The following is a 26,560-nucleotide window of genomic DNA, read 5'->3' on the forward strand; positions in this document are numbered from 1 at the left end:
AAGATTTTGCTTGAATTTTCACCAGGAATTGTTTATATCGATATTGCAGCCAAATTAAGAAATATAGAAGTTGTGCGTCAAAGAACAAATTGTGGAGCGATTAAAGAACTTCATTTTAATTGATAGAAACAATCTAGTTTAATATAAATTTTTAGGATAAAATTAATAATAACACATTAAAAATTATTAACTTTTAAGTGTTTCACTTCCAAAATGTTATTAAAATTCACTAATTTAGTTGTTCCACTACTATATCCTGTACTAAATTTTCTCATCTTTCAAGTGAAAGCATCAGAATCGTCTTCTGTAGCGTACTTTTTAATGTAGAGCCAGTTTGAAGCAACAGAGTCCGAAACAAAAAAAAAGTTCTGTAACTCTGTCTTTGTTTTTTTTCATGTGAGAAAAGTGTTTTCTGACTTTAAGGGGATGAATCAAAAATCAAATTTCTCTCTTAGTTTTAAAAAACGAAAAATGCATGCAAAAAAAACAAATAAAGAAAAAAAAATGTTTTGACTCGATTATCCGGAGGATTCGATTATCTGGAGTGAAAAAAAAATCAATACTCCGGATAATCGAGTCCGACCTGTATTTCAATTTCTGATGAAAACAAATTTTGATAATATTTCTTGATACACCATAGTGTTACGCACACTATCAGTATTTTTTTCTATTTTTTATCTCGAAGCTATCAAGAATGGCGTGCAAAAAATTGAAAAGTATGTTTTTCACCATAGGAAGGAAGGACGGTATTGTATTATAGAGACTTTAAACTTTTGCAGTTCATTCATCTCTAGCCTTGAGAAAGGCCCCGTCGAAAACTCTACTCTACTCTACTCCAGCGCTACCACCTCCGCCCTCTTGCCTTGAGAAAGGCACTCGATCCCTCGCCTTCCAGCTCGTCCAGCAACGATGTTGTCCAGTCGGTGTCCACACAAAGAATGGCTGAAAAAAAAATGTTCACCATAGATCCTATGGTGTATCAAATATAAGTTAAAAAAAATAGTAAAAATTTCTTATTTAGTACCCTTCACAATGTTTTCCATAAAACGGGTGTTTTGGTTTGGGGCACTTTTTACTTCCTTACGCAGCCAGGCCCTTTGTCGTTTCTCGTTTATTTCAATACATATATTATAATTTTGAATATCGTCGTTATTGGACGAAGAAGAACAGTTTTCTTATGCATTTTCAAGCCACTAGATCATGCTTCCATCTATTTTCAGGCGAAACAATTGTTTCAAACTTTGTCCATTGAATCAGCGTACAGATTTCCGAGCTGAAACAAAACTGAAAGGCGGATTAAAGGCCACTTTATTTATGTTGCTTATTACCGGGAGATTATTGGTTCGAATCGTCCGAATCCCACATAGGCACTGATTGTGGTATAAAATAGCCCTCTCTCCGGTCACTGATAAGCAGTGACGCTAACGCAGTGACTACGTAAAGACGTAAATAGCGCGCGATACGAGCTCTCAGCCGGTGCGCGTTTGATTATCCCCCAGTACCATCCCATCCCATCCATTCCCCAGGGGAACCGGGGCGGTATAAGTAACCCAAAGTCCAAACCCCGATGGACGCATCCCTGGATTTGGCTCCGCTGCGTGTGTATGTTGGGGGAGGTTGAATCAGCAGGTGGTCACCACGCTTGAATCTGCTCGAATTTTCCCATGCGAGTGGCGCGAATCCAAGAGAGTGAGTGCCCTTTCTGTGATGATGGTGGGCTCCATCTGTTTGCCACTGTCCGTGTCTGTGGAGTTGAACGGCACGACGCGTCGACGTGTTCTTCGCGACTTGCCTCCAAAGAGTGCCAAAACGGTACCACAGTCAGTCAGTGTTCTTGGATCGCTCCGTCAAATAGGTTCCGCGGAATCTGCGCGTAAAACCGGACGTCCGACGTTCTGTGCTTCTAGTTGCGGCCGCCGTCATTAGTCATTAGTGTGTACGCACGGGTTGACCCGCGAAGTTTCGTGTTCGTGTGTGTCCGGTTGGCGGAATCTTCCACTGTGAACTCGCTGGGATTTCGCGCGTCGCGTGTTTTATTTTCTCCCCCTTGGTGAAGACGGGGGTGGTGTGGGATATGCAAAAGAAGCGGCAATAGGGGTGCGAAAAGAGTGCGAACAGAATATAGTCTTCGTTTGTGACGATATTAAGTTCCATAAAGTTTAGCTCGCATCGCGCGGTCTGTGTTTGTGTGTAGGTTCTTCGGGAATCCAACGTCTCTCACTCATTATCACCCTCCTGTGTGCGGCGCCGACACTTGATGTAACGTCTTGATGATGATTGTCGGTTTGCTCCAAGAAACCAAATCGAGAAGCTGAAGCGCGAGCGTCGTGTGTGTGGTCATGTGTCTGTTGTGGCCAAGTGTTTACTGATCGAGATATTTTTGCTGCTTCCGAGCGAACGGAACGTGTGATGGAAGAAGGGGGACGCTGATCGCGCTGAAGTTCACTGTTTTGATCGAATGTGATCTGACAGCTTCAGAAATTGGGTCTTGATTTTGGATCAGGTGCAAGGAAAAAAACTCAATTGCTAACGTGTCCTGGAGGATTAAGAAGGTAATGGAAAATACACTGCTGTGTTGTCTCACGTGTTGCTTGACTGTTTATTTTCCGGTCGTGGGATGGAAAGTGAAAATGAAAGCGTATGCTTAGAAACAGAATCTCATGCTATTTTCACTGCATAGACAATAAAATATTAGGAAATGCTGACTGTAATCGTAGGTTGTTTTGTTTATTACGTTATGTAACCGTTATCATGGCTCGCCATAAAAGATGGGCCCCTCTAGCCCCGTGGCAATTATTCTAGATTATTTTTGTCACTCGTAATCATCGTACAGAATCGTGATGCAACAGCCTCGAAAAAAAAACATCAAGTAACGAGAAGAAACTCTGTGATTGACTTCTTGGAAGGAACGAAGCAAGTGTCGCATAGACTAGCGAATGTTCCGATGCGAAAAAGAAACCACTATTAAATTTCGAAGTAAATTTTTTCCTAAAGCACCGATCTATACTTCGTTATTGGATTATAGAATTAGTGAAGTAGAGGTTTGATTTGTAAAACGAGTATTATCGCAATGAAACTGTGAGATATAGTTAACACCGTGGAAAGATAGGAACACCGAGTGGGATCATATTCTCCTAGCATCTTAGGACATGAAAAAGTTTCGGTAGGGATGAAACTAAATGGATACATTGAGATTTTTGACATTGAACTACGTCTTTCAGGAAGAGTGCCAAATCAGAAAACAGGTCACGTTTTTATGAAATAAAGTTAACGTTAATAACTATTTTCACTGTAAACAAATTCTCATGATTTGCATACCAATCAAATCGAAAATTCTCTGAGATTTGTTTGATATACTATACATTACAATTCGCTAATCTCTAAACGGTGTAAATTCATGAAAACTGGAAGAATTTCCTTTTTGTCATATATTTGTTCTGTCGATTTGTGTGCTAACCCTACCCGTATTTTGAATGCTAATAACTCGAACATTTCCTAATAGATCAGAAAGATGTTTGCATCAATTGACAGGAAATATCTCTCCGCGTCTATCGCAATTTATAAAATGTTATTTTTCTGGAGATGAACAATTGAATAACTGTAAAATGTTAAGCGTTATCTAAATGCCCTAACTGCCCTAAATAGGTTTTCATTGGCCCGATTTACGGTTTCCCTAACACAGACTTCATAATCGATGTACCTGTGGAAATCCGTTTTGCAAATATACATGCAAGTCGGAGGTTATTTTGTTTCCACCGAGCTGTGTTTCCCTAACACGGACTTCAAAATCATTGTGCCTGAGGGAATCCGCTTTGGTAAAACATGCAAATCGGGGGTATTTTTTTGGTGTTGAATATTTTTGTACTCGCTTGTCGTTGTGCAGACCGGAATATGTTTCCATAAAACGTACTTTTAAACTGAGAAGCCTGGGAAAATTGTCATTTAAGAGAACTATGTAAAAAAGAGATGTGCAGTAATTTCAGAGGGAAATTTAAAATACAATGATCGTTTGATAATTCTTTCGTTCACATATTTTGGTGGTCCTAGGCATCATATCAAACGTGAAAGGACGTTCATCAAATTGACTGGTATCGAAGAACATAATCTATTACAAAAATGTCGATGCATTCTAAAATGATATTCGAAGTGGTAAACAAGTAGATTGCATAATATAATTGTTTGGTATTACGTCGAAAATATGCGGTCGTGTCCTAGATACAACCCCTAACAATTTTATCATGAGAATCAATCAGGTTGTGCTTCATAAAGACAACATCCTCGCATCTATGATCATGAGGACACAACAACCTAATTACATTCGGATTCGATTCAATTCGGATGATTCTGATTACATCAATGTTTTATTTCAGAATGACATACATTTCTTAACCAGAAAATATTCCGAAGAGGCTTTAATTTGATTGGGTTGAGTGCGGATAATCTTCTGCCCATGATTGCATAGGAGACGTAATCGAGAACACCATTAGTGTTGGGAAAACGCATTTTTGTTATTTTTTGGCCTACAAGCATAACCATGCAAATTTCCGATGAAATAATCTGTCCAATTGAAGGATATTATCGGCAAAAAGAGGGCCTAAGTGATTTTGCAGATTATAACATATTTTTTCCATTTGGAAAACGCTTGCGTCTATTTATGCGGACAATCAATCGTTTCAATGAACATTTGTCCGCATAGCTAGACGTAATCACCAGGTTGCTCTGTTTGTAGCGTTAGTATTTACAATTCCGATAATAGTCAAAACGTCTCCGTTGGTAGTTTCAGTTGTTATCGGATAAAATCAGCAAGGTTTGGAAGAAATTTAGTGAAATGTCTGGAAAAGGTGCTCTGATTTGTTGCGAGTCTATGATAGTACTTTTTTCCTGAAGAATACTCTGGGATATGATAAGAACAGCAGGTTCGTGTTTTTTCAATTAATTGAATTTGTAAACGTAATCTGCAATGTTGGTAATTTTAGCAACATGATTTACCGATATCACGATCAATCGCATAAAGATGGTGGAGTGACTTAAACCAACGGTATGAGTAAATGTTAAGTATGTGGAATAATTCAATGTTGAATCCGAGGAGTTATAATGCTAAGAACCAATATTATTTTAATTTTACTACTGATCTGATTGTTTCATTATCTACTTGAAGATTCAAATGCTTTCTGCATTTTAGGTGATTATAACATTAAAAAATTATAGGAGGTTGTGTTCAAGACACGCTGTGGTTTAATTCAAGTCGCTTGTTTATAACTGCAGATATTATTTTATAATGCTACGAAAATTTTGAAATAACCATTCTACCAGTTTGGTCGCCCTGAAATGTTTTTTTTATTGTAGAATTATTGAATTATTATGAATTATTGTTTGATGATTCATTCTTATGCTCGCAGAACAATACATGCTCGAGATAAGCGCAGCTATCATCCTTAGTGGAGAGAGTTTTCCTACCGTCATGCGAAACCAAATCACTGACAAAATTCCAGAACATTTATTTTCTTGGTGAGCTGACGATAGCCTAGCTTGATGATTCCCCACACAATTGTGTAGCTCAGAACCTTGATGCAATGGCGTTAGTTTGATGCAATGATTTCAATGCTAGAGACATCAGCGAGTGAGTAATTTGGTCGCGTTCACAGCTCAATCCGAAACGAAGACATGTGATGACACAAAACAAGAAAGAACACGCGATATTCATTGCTTTGAGTACAGAAGGATACTGAAAGTTTACCTTTCTTCCTTGCTTGAGACTTTAAACTTCTCCAGTTCATTCATCTCTAACCTTCAAAAAGGCCCTGGAAAACTTTACTTTATCCATCATATTACTCCTCCACCCCCATTGCCTTGAGAAAGGCATTCAATCCATCGCCTCCCTGCTCGCCCAGCAACGCTGTTGTTCAGTCAATTTCCTCACGAAGAATAGAAGTTTGCATCAGCGAGATCCACTGTTTATACTCTAGGCACATATTCCCCTTCGTTCTTCTTCTTTTCCTTTGTTCACGGAGACTTTACATCTTACGATTTCCCCTTTGTTGCTCGTCGATAAGTTGCTCGTTATTGACAGCTCTGTTCGGGAAAGCAGGAAATGAGAATGTTTCCAATTTTCATCAATTTAAAACAATATATAGACTATGGGATTGTAATGTATAGCATAACAAACAAATATTAGGTAATTTCTGATTCGTTTGGTATGTAAATCGCCAAAATCCGTTCGCGGCAAAAATAATTATTAACGTTAACTTAATTTCATAAAAACGTGACCTGTTTCTGATTTGGCACCCTTAATGAAAGACGTAGTTCTACGTCATAAACACAATTGCTTCTCTTTGTGCATCGCAGTGCAGTCTACAAAAAATAGTAATTATATGAGCAGCGTTTCAATGGTTTCCTATATTCATCTATTAGGAAACACTATCGTGACAGACATGTTTGGACTCTACAATAAATGTGAATCAAATGCAGATTTAGCTTATAGCACATAATACTGACAATTGTTGATTTTCGAACGATGTATGAAAGCTGTATGGAACTACGTCCGTCATACGGACAAACAATGATTTTTCGAAAAGGTTTTTTCAAAATTGCTCAACAGTTTTCGAACAAAAAATGTTTGTTTGCATGTTGAGCAAACGTATTACATTGTGTAGAATGCGAAACAGCGAAAAAATCGATTTTGTTCATTTTGTCGTTTATGTCTCCTATACAAACATGGGCAGTTCAGAAGTCTTTGGTTAAGTAAAAAAAATAAATCATATTTCAAATTCGACGAAAAATTTTTTTCTGTGGGTGACAATAGAGTTGCCACCTCTTTATAAAGGGTTGACACATGTTCATATTTGAAGCTTTCGAGATACTGTATACCGTTCTGAGTCATATTTCAAATACTTTGTTCTAATATCTTGAAATGCTTAATGCACTGATGATATAACTATAAAATTAATAAAAATAATTATTAACGTTAACTTAATTTCATAAAAACGTGACCTGTTTCTGATTTGGCACCCTTAATGAAAGACGTAGTTCTACGTCATAAACACAATTGCTTCTCTTTGTGCATCGCAGTGCAGTCTACAAAAAATAGTAATTATATGAGCAGCGTTTCAATGGTTTCCTATATTCATCTATTAGGAAACACTATCGTGACAGACATGTTTGGACTCTACAATAAATGTGAATCAAATGCAGATTTAGCTTATAGCACATAATACTGACAATTGTTGATTTTCGAACGATGTATGAAAGCTGTATGGAACTACGTCCGTCATACGGACAAACAATGATTTTTCGAAAAGGTTTTTTCAAAATTGCTCAACAGTTTTCGAACAAAAAATGTTTGTTTGCATGTTGAGCAAACGTATTACATTGTGTAGAATGCGAAACAGCGAAAAAATCGATTTTGTTCATTTTGTCGTTTATGTCTCCTATACAAACATGGGCAGTTCAGAAGTCTTTGGTTAAGTAAAAAAAATAAATCATATTTCAAATTCGACGAAAAAATTTTTTCTGTGGGTGACAATAGAGTTGCCACCTCTTTATAAAGGGTTGACACATGTTCATATTTGAAGCTTTCGAGATACTGTATACCGTTCTGAGTCATATTTCAAATACTTTGTTCTAATATCTTGAAATGCTTAATGCACTGATGATATAACTATAAAATTAATATCACAATTGCTTCGTTAGAGTAATCCATCGATTTCACTATCATTTCATATGAGAACTTCATTTGAATTGTAACATAATCGGCAAAAATGTTTCAACACTACTCACTATTGTTTGTGTTTAACGTTTGCTTAGGGTGAGCACGTAGAATTTACACGTTCATCAATAGTTAAATTTCTCCCTTGTTTCATCAGTTCTTATCATCGTTAACAGCTTACTGTGATTGTTTGGTAAGTGTTTCGCAGTTGACTATAGAATATAATCAAGTGTAATGTAATTTTCGTTCAAAAAATTACAAAATTAAGTGTGCGAAATTTGAATACAGTCTGTCCGAAATTTGATTTAGTGTCCGAAGTTTGATTTTTATTCGCTTCATTTGAAAAGCATTTTCTTCGATGATTTTCTTATGTTTTCAATCAAATAGGTACCAAAGTAGAAAGCTTAAAAGCGTATTGAACTAATTTATTAAAAATATCAACCAAATAATACCTGTGCATAAAGTTTAGACCTGTTTTTTGTATCAAATGCCTTAAGCGTCCGAAATATGATTCAGAACGGTATGTTGTGAACCAACATTTTATAAGAATGACTAATATTTGAGTAGAAAGTATTATCGTTGTAATTTGTATTTAAAATTATAAACTTGATATTTACTGAATTTTATGTGTATCTTTTGATGAGAAAAAGATGTCAAGTTTACTCATTTGACCAGCCGCAAAGTTTTTGGGCTGGTAAGTATTTTGTATGATTAAGATAAAGAAAATATTATTAAGTTATAAGATTTCATGTTAGCTAGGATGTATCACATCTTTGAAACGACAACGTAAACAAGTCGCATATCTCGATTCCGAGCCGCTAAGTGACGATTGCTTCAATAATAGGAATTTTTCATAGGAGCGAAATATTCATCGACCAATTATTTGAATCGTTTATTTTGATCCTACTAAAGTGTCCATTATAATGGTTCTTCAATTTTTTCAAATACTTCATGAATACATAGGTCATAGTATTTCCGTATGGATTGAAACCTCATGTATGTATTTTTTTAAATTTTCATTAGTAAAACAAGAGAGATTCAGTTTTGATCATGACATTGAGCTTTGTTTGAAAAACTGCAGTGACAAAAATATCCGCTCTTACTAATTTAAACGAACCAATGCATTCGATATTCGTTCAGTAATCGATGCGTCTCCCTCTCACTTACAGTACCAGCTGGGATCAAGATATTCCTAAGAGCCTTTGCGGTCGTATTAAATTTGGGCATGGGTGTCGTACTGGTCGGAATTATTTTTCCTTGAAAAAGCAGTGATAAATACAAGATTATGAAAAATAAACATTGTTCTTATTTTTTGTAAACTATTTATATGTGTTAACTTAACAATGTGTTTTGATGTGGTGTTTTTATGCAAAACTTATATTTTATAATTCGTCTCCATGTGAAATCTTCCGAAACCCTCTCCAAGAGTAAATCATATAAAATATAATCAACACATAATTTTAGTTTTATTATCCGAGAATATGAGACACTTTTACCATTGATGTAATAAATGTGTAATTAATGCCAGCAATGTTACTCTTTTAACAAACAAGGTTTTTTAACAAACAAGGTTTTTTCACATGAGATTATTCAGATTACATAATACACTTATGAAAACAATTATTTTGCTTTTTAAAAACAACTACTTCAACATAATTCAAACCAGTAGTTACTCAAAATACTGATTTCTGTGGTCCAAGATTATCAGAACTTTTCGCTTTAGAAGAAAAAAGATTTTGTCGCTTGAGACACTTATGCAAACAGTAGTTCTGATACTTATGAACAATCTTTTCCATCACAACGAATTGTTACAATAGCTAAATTCTGCTGTTATGATGATTGTCCCACATTCCTATGCATTCGATGCACTGTGCGTTGTCTTGTGTTGTCGTTGACTATTTTGTTTGATACTGAGTACCGTTTTCTATTACTCTTAGGATCACCGTATTGATCCGTGAACAGGTTCACTAGACATCACGCTTCGTTTAGGAAAAGCATATACTGATACTTGGTTGAGTAAAATATAAGATTAGCATGGTTTCTTGTTGTGGTAGCTGAGAGCAGACAAACGACCAGAACGGTAAAAAAGGTATGGTGGCTGAGAGCAGACAAGCAACCGCAAAGAGTTAAAGTAGTTTTGCTTGTTTGTATTTCTCTCTTAATTGTGGTGTCCATTCTAGTATCCGTTTTGCATTATCTGCCTCTACCGGTACGATTCATCTCCGATTCAAACGATCTGTACAAGCAAAATTTTCCGCGATCCGCCATTTTCCATATCTCGAACCACCAACTTACAGATACCAAAGGAAATTGTTTTGACCATCGGGTTTTTCAAGATTCTAAATTAAGTGGCTTGGAAACAAAGAGATGTGAAAACAGAGCGCAAACACTGTGTTTGATATCAATTTCCTACTAAGTATTGTTTATGTCATTTCTAATTATACCAACTGTCGATACAACCATATTTATGAAATCTTATCATGATTGTTATAAATTTCTAAAACATGTATTTCATGAAGTATAGCATAATTATTAGTTAAAGAAAGTTGGATGATTTTTTTGGCAGCATTGTGATTTTTTCGAAGAATTTATTGCACTGATGATAGGGGGCACTTTATATTGTCGATGTCTGTATAACCATTGCCTTTAAAACTTTAAAAAACACAAGACTTCTGATAATGTTACATTACAGAATCGACTACTAGGGACAATGAATAGAACTTGATATCAAAATATGACACACTGTTGCAAAACATTGAAATGAAGTAATTCGTTCTTCGAACACTTCTAGATTTTCTAGGTGAGACAGGAGACATCTAATTTCGAAACGGCAAAGAATGGGACGACCCATTTGGATGGTGAAATGAAAATATTTTTTTCACAACAGTAATTCTTGCACAATAATAGCGCTTGGGCAGAGATTTAAATTTAGATAGCTATACTAGGGTCTCGCGCTGCCCGATTATTCGTCATCGTTCTGGAGTGTGCGTTGATTAGCAGTGCTGTGAAGTCAACCAACCAACGTAACACAATGGGTTATTTTAGTGAATTTAGTTTGGCTTCAGATTAGCACCCTAGTTCTGAATTAGTTTTGAATGTTCGCGTTCATCTTTGGCGTACCATTTTCTTGCGAGGGTTAACTTTCTCCGCCACAATCTAGAAATATTCCATCTTCTGTTGTATTCAAACGTTTCCATCCCTTTCTTCATCCCAGTTTCGTCACGAAGAGCATTTCTTCGTGCGATTCCTGGTATGATGAAGATTTGAATTCATCGCAAGGAATGCTGACTGCCATCGTCGGGAATGAAGCCTTGCTGCGGTACGAGGTACAATCATTAGAGAAAAGAAGCTGGATTTTCCCGAAAAGAACATAATACATTTCGTGGTGCTTCTGTAAAGTTTGTTGCTTTGCTTTCCGGCGTGTACACTCAAATCCGGCGCGTGCAATCTGTGAAAGACAACAAAAAAAGAAATTTGAACGATATGCCGCCCACTGAATGTGAGGCGCCATGAAGCCGGCCCACTTTGGGAAGTGCACCGGAAGAGAGAGGTAATACGAAACGCCATGCCGAAATAAACCAGAGCAAGTAGAGCTCGATAGTCGAGGAGTACCGTCTGTCTGCGGTTTGATGCAAAATTTTCTGCGGGTACTCGATTGCGAAACGATTGGGAGTGAAAGTATGGGATTCCTTATTTCCGCAATACGATGCAACCCATTTCTAACCTTTTGCAATCACTGTTAGTGAAAAAAGAGGGAAGAAGTAGGACAACGCAAAGTGAGAACAAAATTGGATCGTCCCTTTGTATCGTGGTTGGAAAAGTTGAAAAGGTGACCGACAGTAGAGTGGAAAAATTGGTGAATCAATTTCGCTTGCGGCGGCAGATGATTTTGATTCGAATTTCGAAGAGTCCTTCCGCACTTGTTGCGTCGGATCGGGTGGGGTTAATTGAGGTTTTAAGACCACAAAGAAAGGTGCTTAAAGTTGAAGGGAAAGACACCTTTTGCTGATGAAATTTCATGCAAACATTGACTGGTGTTTTTTTTTTCTCATAAATTAATTGTGGGAAAATATTGATTAGCGTCATTTATAAGGCGACTTGTGGGCGTAGCTGCTGACTGACGATAGTGTCGCGTGCCATGCCTTGTATCATCCATATTTAAAGAGAACGGAAAGAACGAAACGATTGTAGGTCGATGAAAACAATTTTGGGATGCATATAAAATAAGTGTGAAATCATTCCGGATTAAAAGTGACAGGATGAAATAAAAATGATGGATGATTCTACTTATGGGTGCCTTGGTGAAGATTGATACATTGTTTGACTGTTTTTTGTTACTGTTGGATATTTTTTGCATCTGAATTCTCGTACATCGGATTGTAGTTTATCAATTATTGGAGATCTGTAGAGCATCGAATCATATATGTTATGAATAAAATTCTACGCAGAATCGCACATCTACTGCCATGGTAGTCTTTATGTGATATATCCACGATAGGTCCAATAACACTCCAAGATATTTTAAGTGCTCTGCTCTCTCAATTGAAACTTCCTTCATTGTGGGGATAATGCTAATGGTAGGTGAGAGGGCATGTATTCGGTTTTCGATAAATTGAGTGAAAATCTATTAGCCAGGAATTATTCACATAAAATAGTCATATTTTTTTTTCAATTTTTAACTCTACGTTTCTGGCATCTAATCTAGGGTTGCAAAAGGCTGTGTCAGCAGCGTGAATGTTAAAAAATTCTATAAGTAACAAGCTAGAATAATACACGAAGATGGTCAATTGAGGGCTCTGAGTTATGAGCTCATGACCGCTTTTTTCCCCCTGTTGGGTGTGAACCACTGCGTATACCCCTTTTTAATACTACAATTCAAGTTTATCTACCGCTTATTGATGAAGGAGTAGATTGAAAACTATAGCAAGATAGATGCCAATCAAGGATAGTCTGTTTGATGAAATTTATAGTCCTGATCGACGACACAGACCAAACTTCCTTGGGCTCCAGAATAGCTTTATCAAGGTATTGAAGTCTGCGTTTTGTTAGAACTCCGCAGTTACAGAGCAAATATTCCGAGGTTTTCGGCGTTACAAAAGCAACAAATATCAATAAATTGTGTTAAACCTATGTTTATTCAAGATGGTATTTTCTCGGACAGTGTCCTATTACAAGACCAGCGAATATGCTGAAGTCTTTCTTATTAAGGTTGTTGAGTAATTGCGGACCCGCAACCAATTAGGCTACGAAAACTCTCTTTGCAATTTTGTAATTTTTGTAGTGAATTTTATCACAACTACGACTTTTTTAGTTTCTGGACTCATTTCAAGTCAATAGAACTTCATTTGAAATTTGCGAAATATTATCGTCATTATGAACTCGTTTTGTTTGGAGCGTCCTAAGGTAGGACCTAATGTTTCTCCATTAGCGTTTAGTTCGTGTAGTGTAACATTTGTCAGAAATCTTCTTGTCAATACCTCGTTTTTTCAGCTTGTGCCTTTTTTGATATGTGGATTATCTTCAAATTTCCAAAGGTCGTAAGTCAACCAAGGGCGATGATTACCTTTATTATTCATTGCAAAACACACATTGCATTGTGGTTCTTGAACATTAGAATAGTTTCGAATTGTATTTCGACGAGTTATGAGTTCAAGAGCTCAAAGCTCTGGGATATGAACGAAACGATGTTTGTGCTGTGAGTAACACGACTAGATCTGCTTTATTTCGATTTATAACTTATTTTTATAACAAGGAACATATGTTTTGTAACTGTGCCGCTACAGGCGGATTTTTTATGGATACTATCAATGAGGTACATATTGAGGTGGAGCAGTAGACGAAGTATATCTGTATTGGCAAGCAAAATATCGTGTCGTAATTATTTGCATTCAATATGGAATGTATATGGAAGAAGCAAAACAATGTTCAAAATACTCACGGTTGCATGATAATTTGAGCCAAAATTCTCATTAAATCATTCTACGTTTTGTTTTTTAACAGATGGCTTATTTCGATTATTTATGTGTAAAATGCAGTCGTATGCTTAGTTCTCGAAAGCAGTAACATTTTCGGAGAAATTTTAATTAATTGACGATTATTCTCTCACAACATACACACCGGCACTGCGAGCCTTCGAATCACCAATCGGAGGGTTGTATCAGAGACATCGGAGGGTTGTATCAGAGGAGGGTTGTATCAGAGACACGATCGCTTAGGATGCAGGACTACGCAATCTTTTTTTTTTAATTTGTTGGGTTATCATTTCGGATATCATTTGTGAATACGTCGAACGTTCATAAATAACTCTTGAGTAGAAAGTTCCGGGAACCCTGAAAGGGTTTAATGGCTTGCGTGGTTTTGTAAAATCATTTTGAGAAGCAACGATTCTTTCTTGCCTTTGCGAGAACAATACACTAATTAGTCATATGTCGCAATTTGTTTCTTTATATCAATGCACGTATTGCACTGAGTATTTAACGAGAGGCATCTTCCGTGCATATTCTATTTTCGCTATCCCCCTTCGTAGTTTCTATTCTCATCTTCTTCCTTTCCTTTGTTTATGGAGACTTTAAGTCCAACGATTCATTCGTCTCCGACTGTTTCTATTCTTCTTCTTCTTCTTTTCCTTTGTTTATGGAGACTTTAAATCCAACGATTCATTCGTCTCCGTTTCTATTCTAGCGGCTGCATAAGTTGCTCGTTATTGACAGCTCTGTTCGGGAAAGCACACGAATGGACAGAACAAATGTATGGGTAAATGAGAATGCTTCCAATTTTCATCAATTTAATCAATATACAGACTATGGGATTGTAATGTATAGCATATCAGACAAATCTTAGAAAAATCTCGATTCGATTGGTATGCAAATAGTTAAAATCCGTTCGCAGCAAAAAACGTTATTAACATTAACTTTATTTCATAAAAACGTGACCTGTTTTCTGATTTGGCACCCTTAATGTAAGACGTAGTCCTACGTAAAAAAAAAACAAGCAAACGCGTGCTTATTCGCAAAGTTTCTCTTATTTTGCTCTCTTATATTTCTATGGTATATGATGGATATTTTTTAAGGACATTAAGGGTTAAGGGTGTTTAATAAAACATACGTTTTGACGTAGAACTACGTCTTTCAGGAAGGGTGCTAAATCAGAAAACAGGTCACGTTTTTGTGAAATAAAGTTAACGTTGATAACTATTTTCACAACGAACAAATTCTGATACTTTGCACACTAATGGAATCAGAAATTCTTCAAGATTCGTTTGATATACTATACAGTACAATCCACTAATGCCTACACAGTTTAATTTAATGAAAACAGGAAGCATTTTCATTTTCCCATACCTTTGTTCTGCCAATTTGTGTGCATTTCCGAACAGAGCTGTCAATAACGAGCAACCGATACATTCGTTTCTGCTCGTTTTCAACCTATTTGGTATAAATCAGTCATCCGCGATTTGAAGCCACACCACTTCTCGTTTGGCGGTCATCGAAGCAACACGGTTGACACAGAGCGTCTAGCGGGAGAGGATTGTTTTATTGTCGGGTGAAGGAGGACTATGAAATAGAGTTTCTTTCCATAAGGGCCCTACTCAGGGCCAGAGGCGGAAACCAAAAATAGAATAGAATGAAAACACAGATGCGAGTGAGCTAGCATAACACAACGATAATTTTGGAATATAGATTACACACTACATTTATTTATATAAATGTATGTTTCATGAAAGTATGCTTTCAAATTCCAACAGGGTAAGCTTATTGTTGCATGTTATGGGATTCGATAACATCACGAGCGGAATATGTGAGCAAAAGGGTTCATAGTATGTTATCGATATCTGAGTGGGAAGGAGATAGTCTGATGCGAGTTGAACCAAATAAATGAGAAGTGCTGATACCTTTCGACTCTACTCAACTCTTTCGAGTCTACTGGAGTAATAACAAATTAAATAGCTTAAAAGATATTACAAAAAAATAATAATTCTAAAATAATATCCGAAGTAATAAACAAGTGGATTGAATAATATGATTCCGTAGTTCTACGTCGAAAACTGCGGTCGTGTCCTAGATACAACCCATTACAATTTTTTCAAGTTCAAATTTATTCTGGTTGTAGTTCAACTCTTACATTTTAAGAATGAAAATCGATTTCGGTCATATGACCACCCGTTTAAAGCAGAGATCGAAATTCTCGTTCAGCTGCGAGAGTATTCAGTCAATCAATCTAGTTCTCAGTGATTTGAGCAATGTTGAAATTTTCTTTCCTCCATTTTCCCCTAAAATTCTATTTCATAGAGCGAGATGTGGCGAAATGTCTCTCTCACTGAAGTTCTACCAACATGATTTTTCGTCTTCATTTAGTGCTGAAAATATGGAAAATGAAACAAGGAATGAATAATCAAAACATACTTGACCAAACTTACTTAGTCTTTCTTTGGGTGTTCTTCCATTCAACAATCATCAGCGATGGAGATCGATCCACGGTCAAAGTAAAATCGATACATCCATACATCTGCTCTGCTCTGCAAGAAACACCGGACTGTTGTGCTATAAATAACACCACAATGATCATATCAACTGTCTCCGCTGTCCGGTCTGATGAACAATGGAAGAACAGTAAGAAAACCCATACGCCTAAATTGCTACTATTGTGTAATTTACCATAAAGAAAAGTGAATACTCTTGCGCCTAAATGGCTACGACTACTTAAAATTTATAGAAACCATAAAACATGTAACATGTACACGATTAAATTCCGGCTCTGTTACAGCTAAAACGCTAATGTGCCTAAATAAATAAGCAAATGGGATAAAGTCAGTCTCTTTTCCCTAATCTATCAAATCAGAACCTAATCAAAACTCGTCGGAAAATAAAAAGCGGCATTGCGTTTCTCGCGAAAATCGAAGTGAGCGTAGATCGCCTCTCACATTTGCAACTATTTTTCCTTATTGGTGAACACGGATGTTTCTTCTCTCTCAAGTAGGCGAACACGCTGTAACTATTCTTTTTTTTCAATTCATGTGTAGTATTGATGTAATTTCGTTTATCAGAAATATTCAGAGGAAGCTGATACAATTCAGATAATATTCTAGTGGGGGAAGTGAAATGAAAAAAGACGGGTGGGTAATGTCGGGGACATAACCGGAGTGACGTAGGACTATACAAAGGGGACAGCTTTTGTTAAATATATATTTTTAATATATTGTTTTATTTTCTTCTCCTACGTGAATACCTACCTATCTACCTGAAAAATGGATTTGTTTACTGTTTACTCTTTATGAATATGTTGATGGTTCTGAAAAGAACCTTTGGTGTTGTGTTTTTGTTATCACTCGATATTCCCATCTTGTTCGGTTAAACCTTCCTGTTTAGCTATTGCGTTTGCCACTCGCCACAGCTTTCACAGTTAGAAAATTTCTTCCCATCCAGCTTGTGACATGTTGTTCAGTAAATTACATTTAATGCGACGTGCCGGAGAAACACTTTGCCACTCACTGAAACTAATTGTTGCCTTGATGAGCGCCGAACCGAAGCTGCTCTGTTCTTGATGCGGGTTTTCTGATTGTCGTGAGCAGCTTTGCAAGCCAACTCGAGCACTCCGACGGCCGAAACTCTATAATCGCTGTTAGGTATACTGGTGCAACCATGCGTGTTCACATCACCGGGTATTGACTGTAGCCAGTCGGAGTAATCGGCGAGTACCGATTTTCGTGTGGCTGATAGAATGACAGTTGCTGATATCTGTCAAGACGACTCAAAAGTGGAAGTGAACTGTCAGGGGAATAATAGGAGAAGAAGAAGAAAAGAAATAATAATAAACAAAAAAAAAGGGTTTTGTAAGATTCTGCAAACGGGAAATTTATTAAATATATTTCGATCGAAACAGTGTTAGGAGTGATAAGGTGGATATATCGGTGGGCCAAGTTTACCTCCGCGCCTTACGTACCACACTGGATTGATTGTGAGTATCTGGAAAGAAAAGAAAATAAATTAAAAAAATTAATTAGTGAATTCAATAATAGGAAAAGTAAGCATTAGGAAGAGTTCAGGAAGGTTAAACGTCGTAAGGGAAAGGAGACTATTTTTAGTAAGTGGTGCAAATGCAGGGTGTAAACAAAATATTAATTAATAAATATAATTTCAGTTTTGAGCCACTCCAAAAGTGTTGCTGTGAAAAATTTAGTTATCCGAACATTCTCAAAATAAAAATAACGAGATTTCGGAGGCCTCAACCACGATGAGCAGCAAATCCCTGGATCTGACTACCACCCCCTGCGAGCGATGTAAGCAGGTCTCGCAGGAGAATGAAGTTATGATTGCCTGTGACAACTGCGATAGTTGGTTTCACCTACGCTGTGTGGGCCTAACTACGGTGCCGAAAAAGGACAAGAAGTGGTTCTGTCCGGATGATTCATGTCAAACGGTTCACCAGGAGAAGCTGAAGAAGAACCGTGATAAGAAGAATCCTACGTCCGTCCCTCCAACCGTTGCCGAGAAGCTGAAAGCTATGGAAGCGGAAAGAAAACGTAAGGAGGAGGAAATGGAAGCCGAGTGGTTAATCAAACAGAAAGAGTTTGAAATCAGTAATGCTCTGAAGGAAAAGCAAATGCGTCTAGAGCGGAACCTACGCGAACAGCAGCTAAAAGCTGCCAGAGAGTTGCGCGAAAAGGAAATGGATGAAAAACGGACTCTGTTTGAAACGGAACTGCGGGAAAAACAGCAGCACTTCGAGCAAATGAAGGTGATGGAAGCCGAGCAACGCGAGAAGATGTCCAAACTGGAAAAGCAGATGGCGATGGTAGACGTCAAGGAAAAGCCGACTAAGAATAAGAAGAATTCCGAATCCCAGGACGTCCAACCGAGTACTTCTAAGCAGTCTCCGAAAGAACAAAAACCGGTTCAGCTGACGAAGGAGAATCTCGATCGCCTCGGGAAGAACAACGACAGCGAAGAAGAAGAAGAAGACGAGAGCTCCGATGATGGTGCCGATACCAGCGACGACGGAGTTGATGACGACGACCAGAAAAGCCACATTAGCTTCCAAAACGGGCAGGGGCACCAGCGTGTCGGGCCAAGTAAAGCCCAATTAAGTGCCAGGAATGGGCTTACGCGGAAACTTCCCATTTTTACGGGAAAACCAGAAGAGTGGCCTCTGTTCTTTGGAGCCTACCAAGCTTCTAATGAAGCGTGCGGCTATTCAGACGTAGAGAACTTGGTGCGTCTGCAAGAAAGCCTAAAAGGTGCGGCGCTAGAGTCAGTTCGTGGGCAACTTCTCCTTCCCAAATCGGTTCCTAGGGTCATCACGAAGCTTCGACAACTTTACGGTCGACCCGAGCAGCTGCTGCAAAGCCATCTCGAGAGGGTTCGGAAGCTGGATGCCCCGAGAGCCGACCGGTTGGCCAGTTTCATACCTTTCGGAAATGCGGTGGAACAGCTCTGCGAGCATTTAGAAGCTGCCGAGCTCACTCTTCACCTCGTGAATCCAATCCTGATACAGGATTTGGTAAATAAACTTCCGGACGGAGAAAAGCGACAGTGGTTGCACTACAAACGGAAGAAGAAGGAAACGACTCTGCGAACGTTCACGGATTTCATCTCGAAGATCGTGTTCGACGCATGTGAGGTGAACGTCAACTACGAATACAAGCCAGACACTAAAGCAACAGCTGGGACGAGCGGAAAACTTAAGCAGAAGGAGAAAGCAGCTCTGTACAGCCACAGTGAGGCTAGCGGATCTAATGGACGAAACGATCGGAAGAAGCAGAAGCCGTGTAGAGCGTGCCAACGAGACGACCATCGGCTAAGATTCTGTCAGGACTTCAAAAACTTATCCTTTGCAGACAGAATGAAGATAGTCACCAAATGGAAACTTTGCACGGTTTGCCTGAACGAGCACAGTGGGCAATGCCGTTTCAAGATTCGGTGCGACGTAGATGATTGCAGAGAATTGCACAATCCGCTGATCCATCCGGCCACAACGGCAGTTGGCATGCACGCGCACATCAAGCCCAGCGGTACAATGATGTTCCGGATGATTCCAGTTATGATTCACTGCGGAGAAAAATCGCTGGCTGTGCTTGCATTCCTAGACGAAGGAGCTTCCATCACGCTGATAGAGACCGAGTTGGCTGATCGTCTGGGGCTAAACGGAGTGAAAGAAAAGCTAGTTCTCAACTGGACTGCGGACGTTTACCGAGTCGAGAAGAACTCCAGGCGAATGAATCTGTGGACTTCCGCTGTAGATAAAGAGAATCCAGAGAAGACTTTGCTGAGATCGGTGTATACAGTCGACAAGCTAAGACTACCGCACCAGACGCTCAAGGCTGATGAACTGTCGGCGCAGTACGATCACATGCGGGGATTGCCGATCAGTTCGTATGATGGTCGACCTGGAATTCTAATTGGGCTAAGCAACATTCACGCCTTTGCTCCTCTGGAAGCGAAGATAGGCACTACGAGCGAGCCAATTGCAGTACGGTGTCAACTCGGCTGGACGGTGTACGGGCCGCGACGAGCATCTCCTGAATCGCAGGGCAACTATCTAGGCTACCACCAACAGGTATCCAACGAAGGTCTTCACGATCTCCTCAAGAACCATTACGCACTCGAAGAATCCGTGGTACGAGTGCACCAGGAATCGGCTGAGGATAAGAGGGCTCGGTCGATCCTAGAGCAGACTACGAAACGCGTAGGGGACCATTTCGAGACGGGGCTCCTCTGGATCCAGGACGACGTGAGCTTCCCGGACAGCTACCCTATGGCGTTGAAGCAGCTCAAGCAGTTGGAGAGAAAGCTGGAAAGGTCGCCGGAATTGTATCAAAACGTTCGAAAGCAGATCGAAGAATATCAAACCAAAGAATATGCCCATGAAGCCACCGAAGAAGAGCTGCGTATTGCGGATCCCAAAAAGGTGTGGTATCTCCCGCTGAATGTGGTGCTGAATCCGAAGAAGCCTGACAAAGTTCGACTCATCTGGGACGCTGCGGCGATGGTCCAAGGAATCTCCCTCAACTCCATGCTGCTGAAGGGGCCGGACCTACTAGTGCCGCTGGTGTCAGTGCTTCTCAACTTCCGGGAGCGACGGATTGCTTTCGGTGGAGACATCCGCGAGATGTACCATCAAATGAAGATGATCGCCAAGGACAAATCCGCCCAACGGTTCCTGTTCCGAAACAACAGCGCAGAAAAGCCGAAAGTGTACGTGATGGACGTCGCCACGTTTGGGTCGACGTGCTCGCCTGCATCAGCACAGTACGTCAAGAACCGGAATGCGGAGGAGCATGCCGGTCAATTCCCGGAAGCAGCGATGGCCATCATCAAAAGGCACTATGTCGATGACTACTTCGACAGTGTCGACACGATTGAGGAAGCGGTAGAACGAGCGAAACAGGTGAGGTTTATCCATAAGCGAGCCGGGTTTGACATTCGAAACTGGGTGTCGAATTCGCTGGAAGTTCTGACAGCGTTAGGGGACGCCAAACCTGGGGGAGCAGTTGTTTTCAACCAAGATAAGCAGAAGTCCAACGAACGGGTTCTTGGGGTAATCTGGGAGCAAGAAAATGACGCCTTTGCCTTTTCTGCGACTCCCCGGCCGGAAATGCAAGCCTATTTGTGCGGTGAAAAGCGGCCTACAAAGCGAAACGTTCTAAGCTGTGTTATGGGGTTTTTCGATCCATTGTGGCTACTGTCCCCATTTACGATTCATGGCAAAATGCTCGTCCAACATCTCTGGCGAAGTGGCTGCGAATGGGATCACCAAATCGATGAACGCGGTTGGAACCAGTGGCAGCAGTGGATTGGATTGCTTCCAAAAGTCGAGGAATTACGAATTCCACGATGTTATCTGGGTGATGCTGAATCTTCGTCGGTAGAGTCCCTCGAGCTGCACATCTTTACGGATGCGAGCGAGCACGCTTATGGCTGCGTGGCATACCTAAGGTCGGTCGTCAATGGAGAAGTGAACTGTAATCTGGTCATGTCTCGCGCAAAAGTAGCGCCGCTAAAGCGTCAGTCGATTCCCAGATTGGAACTGATGGCTGCCGTCCTCGGCGCTCGATTGAGCCGAACCTTTTTGGAAACGACTACGTTGTGTATTGATTGCACCACTCTGTGGATCGACTCCCGAACTGTACTGTCGTGGCTACAGTCAGATCAATATAAATATAAGCAGTTCGTTGCATTTAGAGTTGGTGAGATTCTGGAACTAACCAACATGAGAGACTGGCGATGGGTACCGACCAAGCAGAACGTCGCGGATGTTCTCACCAAGTGGGGTCGAGGACCTCCATTGCAGAACGAGTCGGATTGGGTGAATGGTCCAACGATGCTGTATCAACCGCGCAATCAGTGGCCGGTAATTGAACCAAGCGAAGATACCAGCGAGGACGTGAGAGGTCTAATGATGTTCCATGAAGTGGTCGATGTGAGCGCTGTTTCAGGTTGGACGAAATTGGTACGGGTGACCGCAACGGTGGTACGATTCATCTTTAACTGTCGCCGTAAAATAGCCGGCGAGCCAATCGTGACTTCGCAGGCTACGAAGCATCATCGTCCGCTAATCAGAGCAAAACAACCAGCAATTCAGCAACCCCTTCAACAAGAAGAACTTCGGCATGCGGAAACCATTCTCTGGAAACAGTCGCAATTCGCCAGTTTTCCGGAGGAGATGAGCATCCTCACAGCGAATCTCGAGCTAGAAACGGGACAACCACCGAAGAGAATCGAGAGGTCCAGCGTTTTGTACAAACGTTCTCCAATTCTGGACGCGGAAGGTGTGCTGCGAGTACGAGGAAGAATGGAGACCAATGAAACGATCCCGTTCGACAAGAAATTCCCGATCATCCTATCGGGGAGACACGAGATAACCCAAAAACTGATCCTGCATTACCACGAGAAGTTCGGGCATGCTTACAGGGAGACCGTGTTCAACGAACTTCGTCAGAAGTTTTGGATCCAGAACGCACGTACAGCAATTCGACGAGCAACCGAGACTTGCGTGTGGTGCAAGGTAAATCGATGTGTTCCGGCTGCTCCCATGATGGGACCGTTACCCGTCCATCGTACCACTCTTCACCTACGGCCTTTCAGTGCGGTAGGAGTCGACTATCTAGGACCAGTTGAGGTAATCATAGGTCGCAGAACGGAGAAAAGATGGGTGGTGGTCTTCACATGTATGGCTGTGAGGGCCGTGCATTTGGACGTGGTTTACAGTCTGAGCACGGAGTCCTGCCTGATGGCCATCAAACGGTTCTCGAGCAAGCGAGGCATTCCCGACCACATCTTTTCCGACAACGCCACGTGTTTCCACGGAGCGAACACCGTAATGAAGAAGGAAATTGAGAAGATACATAAAGAGTGTGCGGAAAGAGTCACTTCGTCCACCACAGCGTGGCATTTCAACCCTCCCAGTACACCACACATGGGCGGTGTCTGGGAGCGAATGGTACGGTCGATCAAAGAGGCACTGCGGGTCCTGGACGACGGGCGGAAGCTGACCGATGAGATTCTCATCACGGCTTTGGCAGAAGCTGAGGATATGATTAATACCCGACCATTAACTTACATTCCACAGGAGTCCGCTGATGAAGAAGCTATATCACCGAATCACTTCATAAGAGGAACGGTGACCAAGGAAGATGCAGTTTTGGACAACCCAGATCAATACTATGAAACCCTGCGCAACATGTATCAACGGTCGCGGTGCCTGGCCAGCAAGTTTTGGGAACGGTGGTCGCAGGAGTACTTGCCCACTCTCAATCATCGCCCGAAATGGTTCGAGGATAGGAAGCCTCTGGAGGTCGGAGATCTGGTGTTCATTGTGGAAGGAAAGAACCGGAAGCAGTGGAGACGAGGACGCGTACAAGAAGTCGTCAAGGGAGCAGATGGAAGGATCCGGCAAGCGGATGTAAGGACGGCTGATGGCAAAGTGTATCGACGAGGTGTGGCGAATCTGGCGGTGATGGAGATACAGGATGGTAAATCCGGAAGGGCTGGAGGCTCTACCGGATGTTACGGGCAGGGGACTGTTCACATCACCGGGTATTGACTGTAGCCAGTCGGAGTAATCGGCGAGTACCGATTTTCGTGTGGCTGATAGAATGACAGTTGCTGATATCTGTCAAGACGACTCAAAAGTGGAAGTGAACTGTCAGGGGAATAATAGGAGAAGAAGAAGAAAAGAAATAATAATAAACAAAAAAAAAGGGTTTTGTAAGATTCTGCAAACGGGAAATTTATTAAATATATTTCGATCGAAACAGTGTTAGGAGTGATAAGGTGGATATATCGGTGGGCCAAGTTTACCTCCGCGCCTTACGTAGCACACTGGATTGATTGTGAGTATCTGGAAAGAAAAGAAAATAAATTAGAAAATTAATTAGTGAATTCAATAATAGGAAAAGTAAGCATTAGGAAGAGTTCAGGAAGGTTAAACGTCGTAAGGGAAAGGAGACTATTTTTAGTAAGTGGTGCAAATGCAGGGTGTAAACAAAATATTAATTAATAAATATAATTTCAGTTTTGAGCCACTCCAAAAGTGTTGCTGTGAAAAATTTAGTTATCCGAACAATGCGACCAACGAGGAACTGGAGACCTGCACGGTTCGAGTGAGACTTTGCCTTTCCCTTAACTTGTCCTCCTTTGTTACGTCCACGATGCCGATGCCGTACAACCACACGGGTTTACGGTTTGAAAGAAAATAAGATATTTTTTTTGGGGTCCGCGTGTTTTATACTCAAGCGGTACACACTCACAGGATAGAGACAAATCGGCAGACTCAGCCAGAGGGGTGAGTCCAACGAGACGAACGAATGAGCGTTAAAAGGGAGCGATGGCAAAAAAATACATTCATTACGAGCAAAGTTTAAAGCCTCTTAAAAACAAAGAAACAAACAAACAAAAATACATTCATTACGATTTGTTCGCTCGTTGGATTCACATGCAGGCTGAAAAGGGTCACGGATCAGGATCACAAAATTATCTTCAATCTAAAGAGTTTATTGTTTTGTTATCACTCGATATCCCCATCTAGTTCGGCTAAACCTTTCTGTTTAGCGATTGCATTTGCCACTCGCCACAGCTTTCACAGTTGGAAAATTTCTTCCCATCCAGCTTGTGACATATTTTACAGTAAATTACATTCAATGGCACGTCGCATTACCACCACTCAATGTCGGATTGGAGGTAATTTTAACCTGTAATTGAACATTTGCGATGACAGTGGTACAGTGTCGACTTTCAATGTGGGGTCATAATTTGGACCCCGAACTCTATGTTTACAAAAATGTCCAACTAAATATGTCGCATTGCAGGTCCGTCCAATTAGCTAAATGTCGAGATAAGTGTAAATTACTGTACTTTCAATCTAGAAGCAATTTAAGAATTGGTGAAAATCAAAAAGCTCAGAACAACTGCCATATTCACATACTCATCAGATCCTGGCAAACAAATGATGAAAAAATCAATTTGTGTTTTATTATTATTTTGGATAATGTTTTAGAAAGCATTGAACTGTGTTTCCTAAACTCTTTTTTGAAGGTTTAATGGCCCTGAAAAGCGCCTTGTTTTATGGAATGGTTCCGATTTAGAAAACTTAGTACTCGTGGTTTTGAGAAAAACCATTTCGAACGCCCTCATGCCGCCTTGTTCTGGATTTGCCACCAAAGCAGTTTGTATAAAGAACAAACTTTTTTCTTCTGCTACCTGATGCCGTTTTGCGATTGCGTTTGCCACTCGCCACTCGCTGCAACTGCCTGTTGTCTTGATGTCCACCGAACCGAATGTGTTCTGTTCCGAATGCGGGGTTTCTTATCGTCGCGAGCAGCTTTGCCAGCTAACTCGATCACTTCGGCGGCCGAAACTATATAACGCCGGCTAGGTGGACTGGTGCACTGGTACTAACGCGCTCGGCCTAGCTACCCTTGCGAGGAACTCCAGATCAACACGGTTCGAGCGGGATTTTGCCTTTCCCTTCACTTTTCCTCCTTTTCCATGTCCAGACATGGCTGCTTGGGTTGGTTTGTTGATGTGTTGTGATGCGAACCGATGTGGTGTACGGTTTGAATGAGAATGATCGTTACGGAAGGAAGGAAGGTCTTGTATTATAGAGACTTTAAACTTTTGCAGTTCATTCGTCTCTAGCCTTGAGAAAGGCCCTTTGAAAACTCTACTCTACTCTACTACTCTACTCCAGCGCTACCACCTCCGCTCTCTTGCCTTGAGAAAGGCACTCGATCCCTCGCCGTCCAGCTCGTCCAGCAACGATGTTGTCCAGTCGGTGTCCACACAGAGAATGTGATCGTTACGGCAGCGGAGCGGGGATTTTTAAGCTGACTGGCTGGCTCGAGAATTACGCATGTGTGAGACTGCGACCAATGTTTCGTTCATTTTTTCTTTTTCCTTTCCAATCGTGCTTCATTCTATTTCGCTGCTGCCTGGTTGCCCGTTTTGGTCGGTACGATTTGAGGAGCACAAAATGGACCAATCAAAAATGGGCACATAGTGCATTTTGACAATGCTTGATATTTCACAATTATTCAATTATTTATCTCAAGAAAAATGAAATGTTATTCGTTATGATAGATGCGTAGATATATTTCCTATCAATTGATGCAAAAACCTTTGCGATCTATTGAGAAATGCTCGAGTTATAAGCATTCCAAATCTTGCATTTTTTCCTACTTGTTCAGTGCCTAGATTTCCATTTCACCCCCTATATCTTCGGGTTAGACGTAGTCCTACGTCAAAAAACGTTCTCTTCAATACATTGTTTGGCCTATTGCGTGTACGTGTTATCGTGATAACCATTACCGGAATGTTTGTAAAAATTGAAAAACACTGGACAGGACTTTTGTTCTCTGAATGA

The 26,560-nt window shown here is 40.4% G+C and overlaps 2 protein-coding genes and 1 long non-coding RNA gene across 3 annotated transcripts in view; 2 read left to right on the plus strand and 1 right to left on the minus strand.

Moving 5' to 3' along the window:
* Nucleotides 1–259: 259 nt before the first annotated feature.
* LOC129770298 (uncharacterized) lies at nucleotides 260–1,472 on the minus strand. The gene is made up of 3 exons (XR_008742088.1): nucleotides 1,329–1,472; nucleotides 1,025–1,284; nucleotides 260–969 (listed from the first exon to the last, which is right to left on the minus strand). It is a non-coding gene; the product is annotated as an uncharacterized LOC129770298 (long non-coding RNA).
* Nucleotides 1,473–1,805: 333 nt separating this feature from the next.
* Nucleotides 1,806–26,560, plus strand: part of LOC129770295 (high affinity cAMP-specific and IBMX-insensitive 3',5'-cyclic phosphodiesterase 8) — a 495,796-nt gene continuing 471,041 nt past the window's right edge. Inside the window, exon 1 of the mRNA XM_055773030.1 lies at nucleotides 1,806–2,552. The gene's annotated coding sequence lies outside the window, so the exon portion shown is untranslated. The remainder of the gene's footprint in view (nucleotides 2,553–26,560) is intronic.
* On the plus strand, nucleotides 17,936–23,743 carry LOC129766884 (uncharacterized). Its single transcript, XM_055767485.1, has one exon. The coding sequence runs from the start codon at nucleotides 17,936–17,938 to the stop codon at nucleotides 23,741–23,743; it is 5,808 nt and encodes a 1,935-aa protein (XP_055623460.1).

Source organism: Toxorhynchites rutilus, chromosome 2 (assembly GCF_029784135.1).
Source record: "Toxorhynchites rutilus septentrionalis strain SRP chromosome 2, ASM2978413v1, whole genome shotgun sequence".
Lineage (NCBI taxonomy): Eukaryota > Metazoa > Arthropoda > Insecta > Diptera > Culicidae > Toxorhynchites > Toxorhynchites rutilus.

Bases quoted from the DNA above. Each gene is read 5' to 3' on its own strand.
- LOC129766884 (XM_055767485.1), top strand. From the start codon at position 17,936: ATGAGCAGCAAATCCCTGGATCTGACTACCACCCCCTGCGAGCGATGT.